The sequence below is a fragment of the Amblyraja radiata genome, chromosome 14, assembly GCF_010909765.2.
Source record: "Amblyraja radiata isolate CabotCenter1 chromosome 14, sAmbRad1.1.pri, whole genome shotgun sequence".
Classification (NCBI taxonomy): Eukaryota; Metazoa; Chordata; class Chondrichthyes; order Rajiformes; family Rajidae; genus Amblyraja; species Amblyraja radiata.
In genome coordinates this window covers 30418624-30444331 of record NC_045969.1, presented here as the reverse complement: position 1 = coordinate 30444331, position 25708 = coordinate 30418624, and the positions used below count along the sequence as shown (strand labels likewise).

Below are 25708 nucleotides of genomic sequence, written 5' to 3'. Positions count from 1 at the left end.
TCACCAAGAATCATAGTATTGTTGATGTATTTGTGTTGACAAACCTGGTAAATATGGCAAACCATGTTCAGAAGTAAATGAGGAATTAAGCAGTTAATATGGAAGTTTATTTGCAAAGTAAAATGAGAAACCTGAGAATTGGAGAAAAAACTTGGAATTCCATCAGATTTTCAATTCATTTATGCTTACAGTAAAAAAAAAAAAATCTAAATTTGAAAGCATTATTTTGGTTTAATTTTACTATTAAATGTTGGTCAGCTATGATCAAATTATGGAAGTTGTCAGTAGATGAGATTTTAAGCAATTAACTTATCAGCCGTTAATACTCAAAACTAGGTCCACTGATTACAACCTTTCTATGACGCTTTACCTCCTGCTTAAAAATTATAGCTTACCTTAAATTTTTGGGATTTTAAAGTTTGTCTAAGATTTTGAGAACTGCCGATACGCTATCAATTCCTTAACAGATGAGGAGGTATCCAGTTTTATTCCATTAAAGAAAATCTATATCTTCAAAATACTATGTATGCTGGAAAATCTTTCAATCTTCAAGTGTTTAAAATATTCAAATCATGATCGAAAACTCCCCCTATCACGTATGTAATTTAAAGTGACATTGTAGACATTTTTTGATGGAGAATTAAAGTAGGTAATTCCTTTCAGTTTAATTGGTTATCCCATTTCGCATCTATCTACACACAGTGCCCTCCATAATGTTTGGGACAACGACCCATCATTATTTATTTGCCTCTGTACTCCACAATTTGAGATTTGTAATAGAAAAAAAATCACATATGGTTAATGTGCACATTGTCAGCTTTTCATAAAGGCCATTTTTATACATTTTAGTTTCGCCATGTAGCAATTACAGCAATGTTTATACATTGTCCCCACATTTCAGGGCACCATGATGTTTGGGACACAGCAATGTCATGTAAATTAAAGTAGTCATGTTTAATATTTTTTTGCATATCCTTTGCATGTAGTGACTGCTTGAAGTCTGCGATTCATGGACTTCACTAGTTGCTGGGTGTCTTCTCTGGTGATGCTCTACCAGGCCTGTTTTGCAGCCATCTTTAGCTTATGCTCGTTTTGGGGGCTAGTACCCTTCTGTTTTCTCTTCAGCATATAAAAGGCATGCCCAATTGCGTTCAGATCGGGTGATTGACTTGGCCACTCAAGAATTTACCATTTTTTAGCTTTGAAAAACTCCTTTGTTGCTTTCGCAGTATTTTGGGATCATTGTCTTGCTTTCTGGTGCCCCAAGTTTTTGCAGCAGAACGTGAATAGCAGTGTCCATTTGGTCACGTGTGAAATGTGTGAATTAAAAGCAGAGTAGCCATTTTATATTTATTGGGGTTTTTTATTGATAATATTTTGCGTTTAAGCTTTCCATTGAAATACTTAATAGATCAAAATCATAAAATAAAAATCTATTTTGCTCTCCTATTTTAGCGATGTCCCTCCCGTTGAGTAACGTTGTCAATGCTATTTATCGCGCTATAACGTTTTTTTTTGGCATTCGTTGCGATTATAAAAAAAATTTAAAAATTAAAAATTCAAACAACTAGATTATAATGGCCCTGGCGTGAACTGTGGGCCTCGTGGTGTCCAGGATGCCGACATTTTGTAAGGGAGCTTAGAAATCAGCAAGTGTCTCATATGTCTTGTATGTCTTGTATTAAAAAAATATATTTATTCAAATTTTGAAAGTATTATATTTTGGTCGATTTTGATCACAAATTAGCTCAAAGGGATCATAGGTAGGCCTATTTTTAATGCTGTGGTATTTCATTATGATTTAATAACTTTCAAATTTGGCCACCCATGTCATAGGTTGGTACCCTTATTTACAGAAACACCCAAATATTCTCCCTTTTTCAAGTTGTTTACAAATAAGTTGGGATTGACTCTTTTTGAAGTTCTGTAGGAATTCTACTTGTATAATAAGTAGACTGCACTACTTTTGTCAAATGTTTCCTACAGAGTGTGGAGTTCCATGAAAGGGGAAAGAACCATCAAGAAAATGTGGCAAGGAAGATCAGCGAGGTATTCTTTTTCTCAAATTATATTTTCCTTTTTCTGTTTAAAGGACAGTTTTGTACAACACTTCATCTGTATTCCAGATTAAAAAGAAAAGTTTGGATAAAGCAAAAGAAGAGGAGAGAATTGCAAAGGAATTTGCTGAGATGGAGAATGCAGCTATGAAAGCTTATCAGGAAGATCTGAAGAGGCTTGGAGTCAATATTACAGGTAGCTGTGAATGTTACTGATTTTGAGGACATAGTTGTTTGTTATATTGGACTATTTGTAATTGGTAGGCAAGTAATCGAAAAATGGATATTGTCACAGGATTCCTGGGAAAAATAGTAGTTGTTTTAAAAAATAATCTTTTAAATAGTTTGATGTGACATCAAGCTGAAAGGTTGAAAGATGAGCATTTTATAAAATGGAGTTATTTGCTCTCACAGGCTTTTTTACTTGTATAACTCAATTGATTCTTAGGAAGTTTAACTGATTTGCTTCGGTCATCTTTTTCATCTTAAAAATAAAAATAAATAAGAGCAGGTAGTTTAAATCTCAAAGAAAAAACGTTTTGATATGAAAGAAAGAAATCACTTAATGTTGAAATCATGAAAATTAAATTTCTATTCTCTTATTATTCCCTTTTACTCAGTTTTAGAAAATCTTTGCTATTAGACATGCTTAATTTTATGGCGTAAGACTGTTGTTACGTCAAATAACAATTAATTCCAACAGAGCCATTTAATATATTTCACAAAGATTAGTTTGACATGAATATTGGACCAAATAAATTCTAAAAGGACACTTCACCTAATTATAAAAAGGTGGTCCACTCAGCACACTCAAATTATCAGCGATGTCTTTCCTTAATTTAGTTTGGTTTTACTACTAACTCTAGAATGGGAGTGTTTGCAGATGTAATTTGAACCTATGGCTCCTCGATGCATAATATTTGGTGTTTGAGCAGTATTCTTTATTCTCTGTGAATGCAGTTGTAGACTGCACTTTTCAGTAATTGGTGTCTTCGACAGTGTTCAGTTCCAGCATTTTTAGATGGGTTCCAGAAGTAAGATAAGGATGAAGAACTAAAGGAATAAAATAATGAAGGGAGAAGATGATTGTCATGGGACCCAATGATTTGAAGGAAATCATCCCAGCATTTTGAAAGAAAATTCCTTCACTGATGAGGAAAATCTCGAGTTAATATCTTCCAATGCTCTATAGAATTTGGAACTGCTTTGGAGGGTAGCAAATGTGACCGCACCTCAAGAACGAAGGGAGAATGGAGAATGGAAGCCATCAAATAGTTTCCCTGTCATTTGTGGCCCTTTGGCCCAACTCGGACATTGTGACCAAGATGCCCTATTTTGCAGAAATTGCAGATGTTGGAAAATCGAAGGTAGACAAAAATGCTGGAGAAACTCAGCGGGTGAGGCAGCATCTATGGAGCGAAGGAAATAAGCAACATTTCGGTTCAAATTAGGAATAGTCAGCATGGCTTTGTACACTGCAGGTCGTGAGCAAATGATGAACGATGAGGGTAGGGCGGTGGATGTTATCTTCATGGATTTTAGTAAGGCATGGATAAAGTTTGTCATTGTAGATTGATCCAGAAGATTAAGATGCACAGGGTTAACAGTGACTTGGTCGTATGGATCCAGAACTGGCATCCTGATAGAAGACAGAGAGTTATGGTGGAAGGACAATATTCAGGTTGGAGGTCTGTGGCCATTTGAGTTCCGCAATGATCTGTGCTGGAACCTCTGCTGTTTGTGATATATGCAAAGGACTTGGATGTAAATGTAGAAAGGTTGGTTAATAAGTTTGCAAATGACAACAAGATTATTGGGGTCGCAGACTGTGAGGAAGGCTGTCAAGGTATACGGCTGATCTAGAACAGTTAAAGAAATGGCCAGAAAAATGGCAGTAGGATTTTAATCTGTACAAGTGTAAGAGTTTGCACTTTGGGAAGTGTGGCATAGGAAAGATGCCGGGTCGACAATTACTAAACTGACACTCTTGTGATAGAGTGAACGCCTGATTAGGTTATTTATAGTGAGGGGTGACAGTGACGATGTCCCAATGAGGTGAGCTGTCGACCTTCTTGTCCCGGTGGCTCAGACTTGCCCATAAAGAGGAGATGCCAGCAGTCTTGAACTTGTTCCGGCAGCTCATGCTCGAGGGGAGGTGCAGCCTTCTCTTTGCAGGTCAGTCATGGTCTCAAAGAGGAGACCATGGTGATATTGGGTTTGTCCTGGCAGCTCATTCTTGCCTCTTTCTTGATTTCAAGTTCCCCAAGCATCTTAATATTCATCTAACTATCCTCCATGTCTTTCTCTTTGGTGAATAGAGAAGTAAAGTACTCATTTAGTGCCTTGCCTACAATCCAAGTATAAATTCCCTCCTTTATGCTTGAACAGTCTTACATTCTCCTTGGTTAAACTTTTATTAATGTACATATAAAAAAACCTTGAAATCTTCTTTAATCCAACAATCAAGACATATAGCCCTTTTTGGCCCTTCTAATTGGCTACCTGAGTTCTTTCCTCCTTGCTTTATATTCCTCAAAGCTGCTGTCTGATTGTAACTTCCTAAATATTACATGTGCTTTATTCTTCTTTTTGACCAAATTTACAATTTGATCACTCAAGATTTCCTGACATTGCCATCCTTATCCTTCCTCCTTACTGGAAAGTGCTGGTCCTGAAATTGTTCGGTTAGTCTTTCAACGAATCCCACCTCTGATGAGGGGTTACTCAATAACAACACCTGTTCACAATTCACTCCCTAGCTCCTAAATAATAATGTTGTATTCTGCCTTGCCCAATTGAGTACTTTGCCCCCAAAGTCCATACCAACCCTTATACATAACTACAGGTCCACCACCTATTTTCCGACAACTCGTGGTCCAGCACCTCCTTTAATTCAGACAATATCACAAGAGTGCACTTGAAATTATCACGGAAGTCACCCTGAAAATGTGGCGCCTCGGCTAGGTGAGGCAGCTGATCTCAACCTCATCGTGACTTCCGTGCTGATCAGCGGGTCGAATTTGCTCCCTGCGGCCAAGACTCCGCAACTCCGGCCCTCCCGGAGATGGGAAATCCGTTCCAATAGCCGACTTCCTCAGCTGGACTCTGGAACTCCGGAAGTGGAAGACATCAGTAACATGCCTGAAATTTAGAAGTCAGGGGACTGAAGTTAGTGGAGTGGCTATTACTAAGGAGAAGATGCATGGGAAGCTGAACGATCTGAAGATGGATAAGACATCTGAACTAGATGGTCTACACCCCAGGGTTCTGAAAGAGGTGGCTTTAAAGATTGTGGTAGTATTAGTGTTGATCTTTTAAGAATCACTAGAGTGAGGAGTGGTTCCAGAGATTGGAAAATTGCAAATGTTACTCCACTTCAAGAAGGGGGTGAAGCATAAGGAGGAAACTATAGGTTGGTCAGCCTAGCTTAAGTGATTGGTAAGATTTCAGTCTATTATAAAGGATGAGATTTCTGAGTATTTAGAAGCACATGCTAAAATATTCTGAAGTCAGCATAGTTTGTGAAAGGCAGATCTTGCCTGATGAATCTGTTGGAATTTCTTGAGGAAGGAAACAGCAGGATATACAAAGGAGAGAGTGGATGTTGTTTACCTGGATTTTCAGAAGGCCTTTGATAAGATGCCACACATGAAGCTGTTAAAGAACATGAGAGCCCATGTTATTAAAGGGAAGATGCTAGCATGGATAGAAGGTGAATGGAGTTGAGTTGGAAAGATAGAAGAGCCATGATTGAATGGTGGTGTAGACTTGATCGGCCGAATGGCCTACTGTTCCTATGACTTATGGACTTAAGACTCCTGCACCAAAGATTGCATTTGACTTCCCCACAGCACTTCACCTCCACACAGCTTTCCTAATAGGCTGATCCACTACACCTTGCCTTGTTTTTATTTGCTACTCAATAAATCTATTTGGATGCTGCAACCTGTCTAACGGTTACCTTTAAATTGTCCCGCCTCTCGGCTTAACTGCTTTTCGTTTCCTTCGCTAATCGCTCTCCTTTCAAACTCTCCCGCTCTTTTGATGCTGAAAGGGTAAAAACTGCAACTGCTTACCTTTTAAACACTCCTGCTCTTCTCTTGCCTCTCAGCTTCTGCATTCAGTTAACTTCGCTAATCACTCTCCTTTCAAACTCTCCCACTCTTTTGACACTGATTTCCCTTAAGTTGAATATCATTGGAGCAATGTAGGAAGCCAAAGAGGTCAGTGGGAGTGGGATGGAAAATTAATGCCCTGAACACTTAAAATTAAATCTCTCATGGGAAATGATAACAAAAAAATCAATTAAATTTAACACCATTCCGAAAACATCTATGGTGAGTATAAAATGTGAAATATTTTAAAGCAGACAAAAATGCTGGAGAAACTCAGCGGATGAGGCAGCATCTATGGGGCAAAGGAAATGGGCAACATTTCGGGCCGAAACCCAGCCTATTTCCTTCGCTCCATAGATGCTGCCTCACCCGCTGAGTTTCTCCACCATTTTTGTCTACCTTTGATTTTCCAGCATCTGCAGTTCCTTCTTAAATATTTTAAAGCATTCTGTTTCTGTTTGTTCTGTAAACAAATTGCAAATGTATTTCCTTATTAGATTCATCATCAAGCACAACTGAAAAAAAGCCATCAGTAAAGGTTTCTGATACACAATGTGGTACAAAGAAAAGTAAAGCAAACGTCTGGGTGGAAGGTGTCTCACCGGAAGGATATACTTATTATTACAACACTGGAACAGGAGGTAAGAATTGTAAGACTTCCAGTAAAATATAAGTATACTTACAAGAAACCATGTCTGTTGAACATTTGTGTCTCATTCTCCCAATTATAACAAAAATGGTCATTATTATTCAGAACTGCAAGCTTTTAAGGCAGAAATCTTTTGTTGCTTAATAAACCAAAAATAATACAAAAAATGACCTTTCATAATCTACCTTAATTCATTTTTAAAATTTTATTTTGTCGTCTTACTCTTTAGCAGAATTGATACCGATATTCGGAGCTGCTCTTAACAACATAACTAAAGTCAAATCCACTCCCAACTGTTCTATAATGAAAGCAGAAAATGCAGGAAACATTTAGCAGGTCAAGCAGCATCTGTGAAAAGATAAGCAGAGTTAATGTTTCAGGTTGTAAATCGTGATCAGAAAGGTCTTTGAGGATTCTTCAAATTAAAACATTAATTCGATTTCTCTATCCACAGATCGACCTAACTTGCTGATTGTTTCTAGCTTTTTCTTCAGATTTTCAATATTAACAGTTTTTAATCGTCTGTTCTGTATTGAAATGTAAAATAAATTGTTGATGTAATGCTTGAGAAACTGCTTATAGACATGCTTTTCTCCAGCTTGTGATTTGCTAGTTTTTATTCCTTCTACTGTGTTGTCTAGTTTTCATGTTTTTCTCCATGGTAAAAACAAGGAAAAGGTACTTATTGAGGTCCTTGAACATCCCATGGAGCTCTACACATGGATGAGGTGTTCTCTCTCTCTCTCTCTCCTTTTTTCTTTTCCCCCAGCCCCCTTTTTTTTGCTGCCTATACCTGTTCCAGTGCCTTAATTAAATATTCTGTCCATTAACTTGCCATCACGCGCTGGACGACGGAACTACTGATTGTATGCCTCTTCCACAGAGATGTCCATCTGTTTAACTTTTGTCTCTCGTGAGGCTTTGCTTTCCATCTTGCCATCTTCTACATCATTGTACCTTGATCTCTCTCACATTTTGGCAAATTGCATGTATTCTTTGATCTGAAAGAGAATTTCAACGCAACTGACAAAGACTAGCAGCAGCAAAAGTCTCAGGTTTTCGATCATGTTTGTATTTCAGCATGATTTTTCACCTAATTATTAAGATTTAGTTCAGTTATAGGCCCTTCGGCCCACCGAGTTTACACTGACCAGCGATGCCCGTACACGAGCACTATCCTACACACTAGGAACAATTTACAATTTATATCAAAGCCAAATTAACCTACAAACCTGTATGTCTTTGGAGTGTTGGAGGAAACCGGAACACGTGGGGAAACCCCCCACGGTCACGGGGAGAACGTACAAACTCCATGCAGACAGCACCCGTAATCAGGATCGAACCCAAGTCTCTGACGCTGTAAGGCTGCAACTCTACTGCTGTGCTGCCATTCCATCTTCATGGAACTTTAGAATCATAATTATTTTGCACAAAATCACCTTTCTTCTGCACAGAGCTGGTCATTAAATTGTTGACCTTGTAATCAGCCACCACACTAGCTTTTATTATGGCCATCTTTGCTTTTTTTTAATTCCCTTAATAATCACAGTGTCCATTTATTGCAATTCGATTCCATCATCTCGTATGCTTTTTTTTTTCTCTGGCTTGTAAACTGTGTTGCTCTGAATTTCACTCTTCAGTTTTTTATGAACTTAGGAAATTTTAATTAGTTGCAACATTCTCACTAAATGTTGCTTAGTCTCATCTCTTCTCCATTTTTTTTAACTTGCCTTCAGAAAATGTTTATTTACTGAACAAAAGTTGTTCTGTTTCACCAGAGTAGCTTGTGCAGAATTGTACCTAAGTTAACAAAGACTATGGTGTTGCCAATGCTATTTCAGTATCAAATGATGTAGTTAGATTTTTTTTTTAAATGTGTTTTATTTGAATTGTTATGCATCTGCATACCTGAATTGTGCTCACCCATTGCTTCATACAAGTTTTATTTGGGGGAATATTGTACAAAGTGCATGTCTGTAATATATGTCGCTTACTGAAGCGTATGTTCAAAAAATAACGTGTTAAAATAGAGGGATTTTCTTTTAACGTCGGCTGCCACACTAACCTGAAATTATTTGAGTTTTAGAGATACAGTGTAGAAACAGGCCCTCCGGCCTACCAAGTCCATACTGACCACCGATCACCTAGTTCTATGTATCCCACTTTTGCATCCTAGGGGCAACTAAAAGAAGCCAATTAACCTACAAATCTGCATCTCTTTGGAACATTGGAGGAAACTGGAGCACCCGGAGAAAAAGCAAATGGTCACAAATTCCACACAGACAGCACCTGTAGTTGGGATTGAACCCGGGTCTCTGGTGCTATGAGGCAACAGCTCTACCGCTGTGCTGGCCTTATTATTGGAATACACCCAGGAGGTTGGAAATCACAGTGGCATTGTACTTTAAGAACTTCCAAGTAACGTGCAAAATCTCTCCTTCTGATGTGTGTGCGTGTGTGCCTTTTACTTAAGGACAACACATCAAATGTTCTCTCCTGCTTGATTTCAGGAGTATTTTGTATTGGGGTTGCGGACACCAAGTTGCATCTAGGGATATGTGCAATAAACCACCTAAAGCTCGGTCCTCTTGTTTCTCCAAACTTGGTTCTGAAATGGAGAATGGGGCAGATTTCATATTTGCCCAACTTGCTCAACTTCAGTAGTGAATCAAGGACTTGGGAAAACATGAGTTGGTAACTGTCAACATGGATTTGATGTAGGCTATTTGATTTTAGCTACAGTCAATGATTTCTTAGAAGTTAACAGTGACAGTGAAAAGAGAGAGTGTGTAGTGTTTTTCAGGTTGTCGACCAGTGGTGTGCCACAAGGATTGGTGCTGTTGTTTGTAATCTATATTAACGATTTAGATGAAAATGTAATTGGCATGGTTAATAAGTTTGTGGATGACAGTGAAGAGCATTATCTAAGTTTGCAAAGGAATCTAGATCAACTTTACTCTGACAAATGCAAGGTGTTGCACTTTGCTAAATCATAAATCAAAGGAGCAGAATTAGGCCATTCATCCCATCGAGTATACTCGAGTATCGAGAGGGAAATCTATCTTTCCCTCTCAACCCCCTTCTCCCCAGAACTTTTGACACCCTTACAAAACAAGAATCTGTCAATTTCCACTTAAAAAATTCCCAATGACTTCCACAGCTGAACCTTGGTAAGTTAAACAGAAAGTGCCGGACGAACCCAACAGGTCAGCCAGCATCAATTGAGGGATTGGATAGCTGATGTTTCAGGTTGGGACTCTTCTTCAGATTCACCAGTTAAACCAGGACATCGCTTACTCAGATTAAATGGAAGGACCCCATAGAATGCGTAGAACAGAGTACCCAAGGGACATAGCTGTATCATTCCCTGCACGCCTCTGTTCATCGGTCATGGTAGATGGGGTTGTTTCCATGGAGAAGCCAGCAGAGGAGTGATTGGGGAAAAGGCTGATGATCAGGACGTTTGGGTCTGCGAAGCTCTGGGAGATTCCAAAAATTACTAACGCAGAGAATGCTGGCAACTATTTGCAGAGCTGCTCGCAAATCCCAGAAAAATCCGTGTTATTGAATTTAAGCGTACTCTATTCCTTTCAAAGTGGCATTGAAAATATTTTACTTGATACTGCTTTCTCCCTGTGACCGCGTGAAAATACCATAACCTAACTTGATGTCATCTGAAGAAGCAATATGTTACACAAGATGTCCTTCCGGTCTATTTTCTCATCTTTTAAACCACTTGGCTGTATTATACGAGTTTTTTCTTCAGCTAAATCTGTTTTTACTTTGACAAAACTTTAGATCAGTCTTCAGTATCGTTCTAATCACGCAGCACTAGCTGTTGTGTTATTTATCCAGTCTGTGTAGACTTTGTTTTTCTGGTCATGCTACGGTAGATATGGCAGATTTTAACACGCAGGTAGACTGGGAAAATCAGGTTGGTACGGGACCCCGTGGAGTGTCTCCAAGATGATTCTTAGAGCAGCTTGTACTGGAGCCTACCAAGGAGAAGGCAATTCTGGATTTGGTGTTTTGTAATGAACCGGATTTGATAAAGGCAAAGGAGCCATTCGGAGGTAGTGACCTTAATATGATAAGGTTTAATCTGCAATTTGAGAGGGAGAAGGTAAAATTGGAAGTGTCAGTATTGCAGATACTGACACCTCCCGCACCTATTGTCTATGTATCTATCTATGTTTCTGGGAACCAAATCTGTGGACAGAGTTTGTCAAGATTATGCCAGGTTGATGTTTTGATGCGCAGAATTTAAGTACTTACGGGTGGCACAGTAGTGGAGCAGTAAAACTGCTGCCTTACAGCACCGAAGACCCGGGTTCGATCATTAGTACGGGTGTTGTCTGTGTGGAGTTTGCACGTTCTCCCTGTGACCGCGTGGGTTTCCTCTGGGTGCTCCGTTTCCTCCCACATTCCAAAGATGTGCAGGTTAATTGGCTTTTGTAAATTGTCCCAAGTGTGTATGATGGAACTAGTGCATGGGAGATTGTGGTCGGCACGAACTCGGTGGGCCAAAGGGCCTCTTTCCACACTGTATCTCTAAGATTAAAAAAAGAAAACTTGATAATGTATAGGCCATTTCATGTTTGGTGGATCTTGTGGTATCTGACAGTGGTCCTGATTAACGTTGCATATGTTTCAGATTTAGATTGGAGAAATACAGCATGGTCCATCATCGATCACCCATTCATACCAATTCTGTTATTCCACTTTCCCAGTAACCCAGTTTTCTTTAGATCGTTTAGAAAAGTACTGATTACTATCCTACTTTATCAAGCTATTTGTAAGTCGAGTGTATAGGACAGGAACAGGCCTTTCGGCCCACTATGTGCATGGAACTATGATGTATGGCCATTATGGAGACTTGGTTATAAGAGGGAGAGTACTGGGAGCTCCCTTATTCATACCTATTGAGTGTAGACTTAAGAGACACAGCGTGGAAACAGGACATTCAGCCCACCGAGTCCACGCCGACCAGCGATCACCCATACACTTGCACTATCCTATACACGAGGGACGATTTACAATTTTTCACATGCCAATTAACTGACAAACCTGTACGTCTTTGGAGTGTGGGAGCAAACTGGAGCACCCGGAGAAAACCCATGCGGTCACAGGAAGAATGTACCAAATCTGTACAGACAGCATAGGCAGTATGGATTGAACCCAGATCTCGGGCAGTAAGGCAGCAACTTTATTGCTGCGCCACTGTGGTCACTGTTCCCAAAAAGCTCTTCCACTTTCAGATGTGATAAAGGAGGAGATACAAGAGGTGGGGGAGTTGCATTACTAATCAGGGAGAATGTCACATCGACACTCAGAGGGTTTGTCCACTAAGGCATTATGGGTAGACCTAAAAAAATTAAAAAGATCTAATCACTGATGTGATTATACTATAGGCCTTACAATAGCCAGCGAGAGTTAGAGGAACAGATTTGTAACAGCAGGTTGTGGAATGATGTAAAAGCAAAAGGGTTGTCACAGATGGTGACTTCCCCAATATTGACTGGTACTACTTAGTTCAAATGGCTTGGGTGAGGCAGAATTGTTAGATGTTTTCAAAGGGGTTTCTATAGATAGTAGGTAGATAGTCAAACTTGAGTAGATTCCAGACTTGTATGGCTTTGTCCAAGACTTTGCATCACTCTGAGCTTTCAATTTAACATTATAATATTGATACATTCTTCTCATCAGATTTTTTTTAAAGAAAAACTGACTGAGAGCAAGTTCCATATTTTTTTTTTTTTATCATTTTTGCATACTTAAGTAAATTTGTGAATTTATGCAGTGCATCTTTCTTGTTCAATTGCAGTATATATTACATTTTAAAAATAGGCAGCAGTATTTAAGGCAAGTATTAGAAGGAATAGGCAATGTTTCGGGTCGAGACCCTTCTTTAGACATGTCGTGGGGGGGAAAGAAAGGAAGAGGCGGAGACAGTACACTTGTGGGAGAGCTGGGGAGGGGAAGGAGGGAGAAAGCAAGGACTATCTGACATTGGAGAAGTCAATGTTCATACCGCTGGGGTGTGAACTACCCAAGCGAAATATGTGCTGTTCCTACAGAAAGGTTGGATTCGGAATAGGAGGGGGAGTTGAAGTGCTGAGCCACCGGGAGATCAGATTAGTTAGTGCGAACTGAGCGGAGGTATTGGGCGAAGCGATCGCCAAGCCTGCGCTTGGTCTCGCTGATGTAGAGCAGGGAGGTTGCATGGAAACACTACAATCTTTTTTTCTGCTTGTCAATTTCTAAAGTAACTTTTAGTTCCCGATTGAAATAGTGTCATAGCCAATTTGGCCCTAGTAATGCAAATAGTGTTCCCAACTTCATCACTTGTGTTATATTCAATTTTTGTTGTGGAAGCACACACTAGAACATAAGTACCTATGTTGTCCATTGTAGCCTATTTGCTATTTCGGTTCAGAACAATGAAGTTTTGTGTGTGCGCGGCGGGTATGTGTGTATTTTCATAACTCAGCAAAGTAACCACAAGATTTGCTGCATGTTTCCTTTTAAATGTACTTAGTTTGTCAGACATTTTTATAGATAAATCTAAAACTCTGGGTGCTCTCAAGTTTAAAGTTTGATTAGCTACGAGTGACTTTTTGTTATACGGAAGCAAAATGCATATGCCAAGTTATTCTAGCAGTAAAACTTTGTGCTCGGTTATTCAGTAGTGCTAAAGTTTGTACGCCATGGATGATTATAAAGATATATTAGAACTGTTCACTATGATTTAAGTCAAATTGTTAGCCTTTTTCATGGAGTGGTGTGCATTTATATTTCAAAGGCTCTGCTAAAGCTTTGTATCCATATGGAAATGGGAACTTGTAATATACAGTTTGTGTTCAGGCCAAGTACCAGTGACAGACTCACAGGCAATTATTTCTTCATTGTACAGAATCACAATGGGAAAAGCCTGAAGGGTTCCAAGGGAGCTCAAACTTTGTGCAGAGTGAAGTTGCACAACAGGTACTTTGTTGGTTTGGATTTGCCTCCCACATCATTGAGGGCTATTATATCTGTGGACCAAAATAATTCTACATTAACCTTTTTTTTGTAAATGAACATGCACTCCGGCGGTCACAATCCACTGCTTGCCAGTAGGTTCAATTAGTTTGAAGTATGGCACTCCTTATAGACGTATAACATTAGTGCATTTAAAGGTGCACCAACGATAGTGAATAAAGTCAGAGCCTTGGTTTATGAGGTTTGAGCAGGCAATATGCAGACAAAACTGCAAACATTTGGTTTCTGTGATCCTTTTTAACTGTTTTCCAAACCTGTACTTTCGGATATCCTGTCTGCACATTGAGCATGAGGCAGGTACATCATCACATGGTGGTGTGTGGTGCTTTCATGCCTGATGAGCGTCCAGTGCATATTACATTTTTCATGAGAGAAACTTAGGGTTTTTTTAGGATTGAGACTCATTTTAATATATCCTGGGAGGGAGGAACAAAATGCTCTTTTCCTTTCTCACCAATACATGGTTGGGTGCCAGGTATAGGCTAGATTTGGGGATATCATAACACAGTTCAGAGTTTTGGGTGGGCAGCTGTATATCGTCATGGAGTCATACAGCACGGAAACAGGCCCTTATGCCCAACTCGTTCCATGAGGCCCCATCTAAGCTATTCCCATTTGCCCACCTTTTCCTTTTCTCCAGAGATGCTGTCTGACCTGCTGAGTTACTCCAGCTTTATAGGTCTATCTTCAAATTAAACCAGTTCCTTCCCACACATGTCATCTGGGACTACTGTCATGACATTCTCCTTCATCAATAAAGCAACACCACCTCTTCTTTTACCGCCACCTCTCACTGGAAGTGTCTCTGAGTTCCCATGTCCTGCAGAAAGAATATACCACTGCCCTAGCTTTTATATTTACTGCACAAGACTGAGGTAGATTTATGAAAGAAAGGTGAGGGAAAAAAAACACCGGTGGTACCTTATCCCATCGCCATACTTGTGGCCAAAGCATCGCACTTGCTCTCCACAAAGCACTCTTGACCCAAAGCCTCACACTTGCCCTGTACAAAGCTCTCTCAAGTCAAAGCCTCGCACTTATCCTCCACAAAGCACTTGATCGCCACACATCCTCACCCAACACAGTTGTTCCACTAATGTGTACATTTTTTATACACTCACTCAGAGCAGTCATTCTGGGATGTTAATTGCCCTCATCTGCAAAACTGAACCAACTGAATTTTGTGATCACCGTTGTCAAATAGCATGATAGATTTAACAACGTGTAAATTTATTGGAGCTGGATCTCCTGAAGATGAACAGTTTGTATTCCAACTTCAAATGTGAGCGCAGCATATAGAGGACATGGATTTTTTAGTGTCTGAGTGATTAAGTATTGCGTGATGGAATTAGATCAAGGTTCAAATGTTGTGCATGTTATTTTTCATAATGTAATAGGATTTATCTGACGTATATCAAGAAATTGTGGTGTTGTCTTTTCAGATGAGTATTTTGTCCCATCGGATGCTTATAAAGGTTGCATGACACAATTTGAAGGGCACATGAGTTTACCCAGCGTTTGGCCGACATTTTCCCTTTTACAAATAATCGCACCTCCTCTAAACGCAGATGATTACAGTTGTGATGTTTCAAAAGCAGTTCATTGGCTATGATGGACTTTGAATGGGATACGGAATATGTAAATCTTGTATAATTTTAATCCTGATCCATTTTAGTTATGGCTTCATATTCTTGGATTGGTCCTTATCCTATTTCATAAAGGAAAAATACATGCACTTAACATTCCAGATCGCAAGGTTATTAGAATTTTATGACTTGCACTGGGCAATATATTTCATCTTCTTTATTGCTGTGCTGATAAACAAGCCAAGTCCTCTTTGACAGCCGTCATTTATTACAGCACTGATAATAATTGTGCTGGTTTGAACATGTGCTTGTCATTGTCTCACTCGGCAGCCACGGTCAAACGATCCATACAATGTACACATTCCTGGACACACTCCAGCTTGTGAGTGTCCGAAGAAACAACAGAGACAATGGCAAACAGAATGAAACTGGAACTGGGTACACTTTGCAACAGTTTGGTTAACTCATTAATGGCCAGATATGAATTGATTGAAATATAAACATTTGTCAGATTGGTGCTAATAGTTTCCATCACAGTAAACAACATTGTTTACATGTCCATAAATGTACCTGGTCTCATTCTTCGCATTATTGCATTCTTATCAGAACCTGTCAGCCTCTTCATGGGTAGAAGGAGCTACTCCAGAAGGCAGCACCTACTTTTACAATCTTATAACAAGAGGTATGTATACTGATAATGAATTGTTCATAGGAGCTTCTGTAGAAAGAGTAATCAAGTTAACATTTTAGATTTGCTAGGTGTTTCCAGCATTTTTTTGTTTTTATGTTGGATTTACAGTATCTGCAGTTCTTGTTTCCATTTATTATTTATGTTCCACCCTGATACACAATTTAATGACAAATTCTAGATTATAGGGCATGAATTTTTACTTTAATGTTTGCCTCTTTTTTTCGTGAACGAAGCTTCAGATAAACATCTAATTTACTACAATGTTTCAGCCTCCTAACCAGGCTACTGATAATGTAGAACGTTTTTGTTTGTGTGGTCTACATTGTCTCCCTATATTTGACACACTGGCTGAACCAAGTGGACACGGCTGATGAGGACCACTGTGGTACAAGAGCTAAACATTAATTGGGTAATGCTGCATGTCTTAACAGTACATTTCCCACCTCTTGTACAACAAGGGCAAATTTAGCTGTTGAATACAGGCTTGATGGTTATCTGAGGTTAGCTGAGGCGGTGACCTGAACTAACCATCTAGAGACCTGAGTTCAGCTCCCATCAAGGCAAAACTGAAAATGTAATTTGGGTTAAAAAAAAAATCCGAATTTTTAAATAACAATTGTATAGTAATGGTGACCTTAAAATGACTGATTGTCACCATTTATCACAAGAATCTCTCTGGTTCACTGATGTCCTCCGGATAAGGAGATGTGTCATCCTCGAGCCATCTATTTCATATGTAACCCCAGACCTGCAGCAATATGATTGCGCCCCCTGAAATTGTCTTGCAAGTTACCCCATTGTATCATAAAAGTTTCATGCATGATTCGTGGTTCAAGGGGGGACAGTGGCGTAGCTGCTGCCTCACAGCGCCACAGAAACGCTTTCAGTCCTGATCTTGAGTGCTGTTTGTGTGGAATTTGCACATTCTCCCTGTGACCACGCGGGTGTCCTCCATGTACTCCAGATTCCTCCCATCTCCCAAAGACGTGTGGATATGTAAATAAATTGGCGTCTGTAAATTGCCATTAATGTGTAAGAAGTGGATGCGAGTGGGTTAACATAGAACTGCTGTGAACAGGTGATCGATAGTCATTGTGGATTCAAGGGAGCCGAAGGGCCTGTTTCCCTGCTATCTGTAAACTAAACCAAACTAATGATGATTAAATACAACCTCATTGATATTTTGCATCATACAGCACGGAAACAACCCTTCAGCCCAATTCGTCCATGCTTTATCTAAGCTAGTCCAATTTGCCTGGGTTTGATCCATATCTCTCTAAACCTTTCCTATCCATGTATTTTAAATGCTGCTAGAGTACCTGCCTCGACTACCTCCTCTGGCAGCTCATTCCATGTACCCTCACACTTAACTGCAATAAACTCCTTTAGTCCTTGTTCATCAGTCAATGAAAGTAAGCATGCAGGTACAGCAGGCAGTGAAGAAAGCGAATGGTATGTTGGCCTTTATAACAAGAGGAGTTGAGTATAGGAGCAAAGAGGTCATTCTGCAGTTGTATAGGGCCCTAGTGAGACCATACCTGGAGTATTGTGTGCAGTTTTGGTCCCCTAATTTGAGGAAGGATGTTCTTGCTATTGAGGGTGTGCAGCGTAGGTTTACAAGGTTAATTCCCGGGATGGCGGAACTGTCATATGCTGAGAGAATGGAGTGGCTGGGCTTGTATACTCTGGAGTTTAGAAGGATGAGAGGGGATCTTATTGAAACTTGTAAGATTATTAAGGGTTTGGTTATCTGAGGTTAGCTGAGGCGGTGACCTGAACTAACCATCTAGAGACCTGAGTTCAGCTCCCATCAAGGCAAAACTGAAAATGAAATTTGGGTTAAAAAACAATCCGAATTTTTAAATTACAATTGTATAGTAATGGTCACCTTAAAATGACTGATTGTCACCATTTATCACAAGAATCTATCTGGTAAGGATATTTGTGGAAGGATATTCCTGCTAGAGGCATGAAACATGTTCCTGATGTTGGGGGAGTTCAGAACCAGGGGCCACTTTTTAAGAATAAAGGGTAAGCCATTTAGAACGGAGACGAGGAAGCACTTTTTCTCACAGAGTTGTGAGTGGAATTCTCTGCCTCAGAGGGTGGTGGAGGCCAGTTCTCTGGATAGTTTCAAGAGAGAGCTAGATAGGGCTCTTAAAGATAGATTCTTGTGATAAATGGTGACAGTCAGTTAGGGAATATGGGGAGAAAGCAGGAACTGATTGGGGATGATCAGCCATTATCACATTGAATGGCTGTGCTGGCTCGAAAGGCCTACGTCTGCACCTATTGTCTATAGTCATTCCTCAGTCCACTTGCCCAACTGATCAAAATCCTGCTATCCAAATGCATAACTATCTTATCCCCAAAATCCTCTCCAGTAACTTGCCTACATAGATATTTGGCTGACTGGTCTATAGTTCCCAGGTATTACTTTGCGCTCATGGCTAAATAGAGGCTTAACATTAGCCATCCTCCAGTCATCTGGCACCTCACCCATGTCTAACAATGGTTCATATATCTCAATTTTTTCCCCTGCTTCTCAGTGTCCTCGGATCATGCCCATGAATATGCCCAGGAGATTTATCTCCCTTCATATGCCTTAGGATGTCCAGCACCTACTCGACCATAATTCAGACTGTCCTCAAGATTTTGCCATTAGCGATTACAGGTCCTCACGTACAAACACGATAAAAACAGAGGAGAAAAACATATTGAGGACTTGCCCATTTCCTGCAGCTCACAACATAGAGGACCACTTTGGTTCCTGAGGGGCCTTATTCTCTCTCTAGTTACTCTCTTTGCTTAATGTATTTATAAAATATCTTTGGATTTTCCTTTTTTTTTTCTGCTAGAGCTATCTCTTGCCCCCTTTTTGCCCTCTTGATTTCCTTCTTAAGTATGCTCCTTAGTCCCCAACACTCTTCCAGAAATCCACTTGATCCCAGCTGCCTATACTTGGCCCATCCCTTCTTCTCATTCCTGACCAGACACTCAATTTCTCTCGACATCCAGGCTTCCTTACTTCCGTGCCTTGCACTTCACTGAAATGGACAATACGTGCTATGGCTGTTAGTGATGCCCACACCCCAGAAAATAAATAGAGAAGCAGCCCAGATAACATCCAACTTGAGCCAGCTTTAATTATCCAAAATTCACTTAAATAAAAGATGCGCCCTAAATACGTAATGTGTATTTGAGCTTTGTCAAGGGGCATCTTTGCCTACCTGACTATTGCTATTTATAGTTTGCACTAAGAGTTTCATTTACACTGCGTTTTAGAATCGCAATGGGAAAATCCGGAGGGCTTCATCGTTTCTCGTGAATGCTCAGATACAGCATGCAAGGATAAGACTGAGCCAGCAGGGTCCGCGAAAGAATTCATAACAGAGGAACGTGTTGAGATAAACACTGAAGATTACTCCCCAGGAGAAGAGGAGCAGCTGTCTAAAGACATAGAGGCTTCCATTCCACAAAGTGAAACAAACGCCTTTCTCCAGGTACGTGCTGCAACCTCAACCATAAAGTATCTTCAAGATTATTAAGCAATGCAGAGATGAGGTAAGCCTGCAAAGTCCGAGTGCATCTGCTGCATGGGGGTGCATCTTGACCTCCAGTTTGCATGTTTTCCCTGTGATCGCATGAATTTCGAAGTGCTCCGAGTTCTTCCCACATCCCAAAGACTAGTAGGTTGATAGAATTACTGATCACTGTAAAATGCCACCAATGTGTAGGTGAGTAGTAGAATCTAGGTGTTGAAGGAAATGTGGGGAGAAAAGGTTATCAGGAAATGGGATTGTTCTGTGAGCCGGCATTAGCTCAGTGTGCAAAAACAGTTTTCTTCTATGTTACAAGGAAATTGATTGAATTAATGGGACAAAAATTCCAGGACTGAATGTGCATCCCAAGGTTTTGAAGCAGGTGGTCCCAATACTGATTGTCAGTTCCCAAAATCCCATTGAGTACAGTTCAGACAAATTGGAAGGCAGTAAATGTTTAAAAGGAGGAGAGGAGTTTGCCTGACATCAGTGGTAGGGAGAAAAATAGAATCTATTACTCGGTAATGGGGCATTTAACGGATAATTGCATTGGGGAAAAGTGGATTAACAAAAGCAAAAATCATGTTTGACTCGGGATTTCACCGGCTATCCTGATGGCAATTCACATACTACTCCATGCTAAGCATATACTTGAGGAACTGCACACCCTCATCGATAGCTTGGAATGAAGTACCCCAAGGCCTTGTTCATAAAAGCCAGGGATGCACTTTGGTAAATATGACCACCTGGCTATGTTTCTACTCCATGCTTACAAGTAGAAACTGAAGTAGGAGGATTCTGTACAGAAAGTCACCCTTAATGACTGCTTTGAGTCAGTGGATAGGTCCATTTTCAAGATCTCTGCAGCATAACCTAAATGACTATGCCAATGCTGACACAGACATCATCAGCAAGTGTGCAGAGGATAAACCATACAAGAGCATAGCACAGGGACAGGCCCTTTGTCCCAAAATGTTTATTCCAAAAATGAAGCCAAAACTAACTTTTATATGTCTGCATATAATCCATATCTCTCCATTCCTTTTGGTGTATTCTGTTGTTTAGTTTTTTGTCATGTGTACGGTGAAAAAATATTTGTGTGATACCCAGTCAACGGAAAGACTATACACAATTACAATCGAGTTGTCCACAGTGTAGATACAGGATAAAGGGAATATCCATGTGCCTATCCAAAAGTCTCTTGCATCTCACTATCACATTTGCCTCCATCACCTACACGTTACTGGCACTCACCATTCCATACAAATCTCCTTCAAACTTTCTCATCTTAAAACTCTGCCTTCTAACATTTGATATTCCTATCCTAGGGAAAAAGGTTCTGACTGTCAACCCGATCTATGCTTCTCATAATTTTATAAAACATTTTTCACACATAGTGGTGAATCTGTGGAATTCTCTGCCACAGAAGGTAGTTGAGGCCAGTTCATTGGCTATATTTAAGAGGGCGTTAGATGTGGCCCTTGTGGCTAAAGGGATCAGGGGGTATGGAGAGAAGGCAGGTACAGGATACTGAGTTGGATGATCAGCCATGATCATATTGAATGGTGGTGCAGGCTCGAAGGGCCGAATGGCCTACACCTGCACCTATTTTCTATGTTTCTATATACTTCTATCAGATCTCTCCTCAACCTCGGGTGTTGGTCCGGAGAAAACAATCCAAGTTTGTCTAACTTCTCCCTGTAGCTAATTTCGCCTAATCCAGGCATCATCTGGTAATTCCTCTGCACCGTTTCCAAAATCTCCACATCCTTCCTGTATTGGGGTGACCAGAACGGCACGCAATACTCCAAATGTGGCCTATCAAAGTCCTTCAAAGCTACATCATGACTTCCATACTGTTATACTTAATGCTCCAACTAATGAAGGGAAGCATACCCTGTGCATTCTTTAACATGCTCTATTTGTGTTGCCACTCTCGTGGAGTTATGGACTTGGTAAGGTATGAACCCATACAACCATGTCACTGTTAGTCCTTTGCATCTTCATCTTCTGGATCGGCCTACCATGGAAGACTTTATCAAATGTCTTACTAAAATCCGTGTAGGCAATATCCACCATCCTACCCTGGGATCCAAGTAGGAATTTGGATCCACAACTGGATTGGCAGGAGTTTTAGCAGAAGGCAAGTTCATCAAATATTTGGAGAAATAAATGGGCCATAATTAAGGAGCATATGGGTAACACTGGAATTGGTATTGTGGTTGATAGAAAATGTATTCCAGGCTTGAGGTGGTGATTTATGGACTAATCAGGTGGTCTTATAAAGAAGTTGCAAATGGCATTTGTGGAGGGCAACCAAACCAAAATAATACACAATAAATGATAGAATAGGCAACAGTGAAAGTATCAGGATCTCAGAATGCATGTGAACAAATCCAAAGCATACCAGGCAGGTGATAATGTAGTTGAAAGTCAGTTGGAGAGATTCAATGGCATTAGATAGATTGTGCTGGATTTAGAAATATACCATTATAAGGTGAGACTATGAAAGTTGTGGCTGGTTTCTTTGGAAGACATGGGGAGAATTGAATGTGGTGTATAAAATTGAGTGGCCTCGATCGAGTATATGGATCAACAATTAGATCAATATGATGAATGGAAGGTAGAATGAATTGTGGAGATCTGCCTGAAGTGGTGGTGGTGGCAACAGAAACACTTCACCACATACAATAAGTACATGAATGAGCACTTAAGTTGTTATATAGCATTCAAGGCAACAACCAAAGAGTTGGAATGAGGGAAGAACTAAAATAGATATTTTTTGCCTGGCATAAACATAATAGTTATCCGTTGTGTTTGCAGAATCAAAATGCTGCAGGAGATGAAAGTGATGCAAAGTCTCCTGAAGAAAAACTCGATACAGAGGTAGAAACCACATTGCCCCAGGATGAGCATCAACAAGAAGCAAAGAAGAAGAGGAAGAATGTAAACCCATATGGGGAATGGGAAGCTGTAAGAGAGGAAGAAGAGTGAGTAGCTTATCACCAATATCACTGTAACTTTTCAAATCCATGTCATTGTTGAAAGAAATATACATTTCCATCCCATTTTTGCTACATTTTTGTTATGGGTTCCAAGGCATTCAATTTCTTCATGCATTGATTAATTTAACTGTTACATTGCTTTACTGTAGTCATCAGGTAATAATCAGATGATACAGACACTGCTGAAGGTACTCTGCTTACCTGAACCATCTGTTAAATGAACTAATTTCTGTAATTAGCATGCCAGTGTTTGCATATGATTGAAATCAGTTGATCACTTTTGATGTTTTTGAATTATGGCAAAAAAGATCCACGTTAATAATTTTTAATTTCAATGTCACATAACTACTGGGTCTTGCTTGCAGAATGATCAGCTTTGACATGTACAGCATGGAAACAGGCCATTCAGCCCAATGCATCCATGCCAACCTAGATGTCTACCTGAGCGAGTCCCATTTGCCCAGGTTTGGCCCATATACTGCTAAACCTTTATCATCCACGTACCTGCCCAATCTCAGATCCCTTTTAATTCTTTCCCCTCTCATAATAAATCTATGCCCCCTAGTTTTAGATTCCCCTATCCCATGGTGACCATTCATCTTATCTACGGCCATCATGATTTTAGAAACATCTGTAAGATAGACAACCACCAGGTGGCGCCACAATGGCTGTCTCGCCAGCAGTATGTCTCCTCCTTTTCTTTCTTTGTTGTTTTTTTAGTATGTGTTAAATGTATGTTTTAGTGTTCTTTAGCTTTGTTTTATGTGGGGGAAACGTTAAAAAAAATCTCTTTACCTCGAAGGAGATGCAAATTTTTTTTTTTCCCCCCCGTATCGCACTGCGGCCTAACATCAAGGAGCTGGTGGCCTCTTGCTGGGGATTGACTTTGGGAGCTCCAACCGCGGGAGCCTGTGGACTTAACATCGTGGAACTTGCACCCCCTTGGCTAGTGATCGACTTCGGGAGCCCCAAGCCGCAGGAACTTCGACCGCCCCGATCGCGGGAGCTTCGACGTCCCTGACGTGGGGGCTTCGATCGCCCTGACTGGATGGTTCAACTGCCCTGTCCGAGGGAGAATAAAGAGTGAAGATTAGACTTTATTGCCTTCCATCACAGTGGGGAATCCGCTGTGGATGTTTATGTTGATTTTTATGTTGTTGTATGTCTTGTTTTTTTTTTAGTATGGCTGTTTGGTAAATCGAGTTTCGCTGTATCTTAATTGGTACACGTGACAATAAAATACCCTTTGAACCTTTGAAGATCACTCCCCAACCTCCTATGCTCCAGGGTAAAAAGTCCCAGCCTTATTCTATAATTGGAAACCAGCTTCCTCCCCAGCCACTTGTTAAGCTTGACTGGTTCTATAAAATTGGAGATTTGAGCAGGACGTCAGTGTAGCGATGGGTAGGGGCAGTCTAGGCTGAAGGGAACCTAAACGTTGGGTATAAAAGTAATGTTGCACTGAGATGCTCCATTTTTGGACACCAGAACAAGTTATTCATGGCAGATATGCAGTCATAATTTGCACAATCTATATAGGAGAACCAAGAGAAAGAAGCTGCAGGTATAGTTGTGAAATCCAGAGAATATTTATCACGGGGCAGTAAATATGGGCAGTGCCATTACCTCTGGTCATTTGTGGATCATGTCCTATTCTAGATAACTGCCCATATAATCCAGACTGGTTCACGTTGTTTTAAAAGATAACTGCTTTGAGTGGTGCTGACTTTTTGAAGAGCTGTTAAACTGAGGCCTACATCTCGCCTTTCAGTTAGACTTTAAGTCGCATGGCACCAGAATCAGTCATTTTCCTGAATATCTATAATCATCCCTCACCCCACTTCACAGCTATCACTAGACCAATCTGCAGGGCATGTCCATAGTACTGCTGTTAGTGATGTAACATAGGCAATGAAGCCTAACCTATCAGTAAGTACAAAATTAATCAGTTTGGTCTCACCCTACCAGAGGTATTACCTTTATCATGTGCACCTCTACATCTCCTTTTCTGTAACTGGAAACTAACTTGTTTTCTGTCTTTCCCAGTTCTGACCAAAGTTTTAGATCTGAAACGTTAACTCTCTCAAGTCACTGCCCAATCCGTTCAGTGTTTCCAACATTCTCTGTTTTCATTATCAATCCAGTCATTGGTTTGTTGCTGTTTATGCATTGTCTTGCTAAGTGCTGAATAGTTGATGCTTTGATAATATTATAACAGAAATGAACGCCTTTTGTGGTTGCACTGAGCCCCAGAACATTCTTAAGGTTAAGTACGGTGTTGTGGAAGTTTTGCCGCTCTCAGATTGGCCCAAGTTTTACTGTTGGGACTAGTATATGCAACATAATCAATGTGGGCTTAAAACTTTCCCTTTATTTTACAGAGAACAGATAGACCTGCAGCTGCCTAAAGTAGAGTGTGCTGCTCCAGCAGTGATTGATGTAAGCCATGAACCCAAAGTCAAGTTTAAACAGAAAGAAATAACTTCACTGGGAAGCGATGCGGGAGGAGAGACCGTGTTTAAAAAAAGGAAAGTTGAAAAAGAAAAGTCTAGGAACTTTCGGCGAAAAGGGAATGATAACTGAATTTCTCAAAATGTAAAGCATAAATATATACAATGCTAGGAAGGAACTGCAGATGCTGGTTTAAATCTAAGATAGACACAAAATGCTGGAGTAAATCGGGACAAGCAACATCTCTGGGGAGAAGGAATGGGTGACATTTTGGGTCGAGACCCTTCTTCAGACTGATGGTCTGAAGACGGAACTGAAGAAGTCTGAAGAATGGTCTCGACTCGAAACATCACCCAATCCTTTTCTCCATAGAAGCTGCCTGTCCCGCTGAGTTACTCCAGCATTTTGTGTCCATCTTCTATATACAATGCTATCTGGCTTTGATTTCTGTAGTAAAGATGATCTTTCCAGATCTTCAGTTAGAATTCATTGCCTTGATTGGTGTAAAACTGCATTATTTTTTAGTAAATAAAATGGATATTTTTAAGTTGGTATTGTTTTGAATTAAGTT

The 25708-nt window shown here is 40.1% G+C and overlaps 1 protein-coding gene across 3 annotated transcripts in view; it reads left to right on the top strand.

Moving 5' to 3' along the window:
* wbp4 (WW domain binding protein 4) overlaps positions 1-25397 on the top strand; it is a 30869-nt gene extending 5472 nt beyond the window's left edge. Inside the window, exons 3-10 of one of the 3 annotated variants that reach the window (XM_033032992.1) lie at positions 1987-2049; positions 2127-2253; positions 6673-6813; positions 13735-13805; positions 16055-16130; positions 19425-19642; positions 22505-22671; positions 25068-25397. In XM_033032992.1, the coding sequence (XP_032888883.1) occupies positions 1987-2049; positions 2127-2253; positions 6673-6813; positions 13735-13805; positions 16055-16130; positions 19425-19642; positions 22505-22671; positions 25068-25269 (1065 nt within the window). In that variant the 3' untranslated portion in view covers positions 25270-25397. Of the gene's footprint in view, positions 1-1986; positions 2050-2126; positions 2254-6669; positions 6814-13734; positions 13806-16054; positions 16131-19424; positions 19643-22504; positions 22672-25067 lie in introns of all 3 variants that reach the window. The other 2 variants (XM_033032991.1, XM_033032993.1) reach the window with 2 other exon arrangements.
* The last annotated feature ends 311 nt before the right edge of the window (positions 25398-25708 follow it).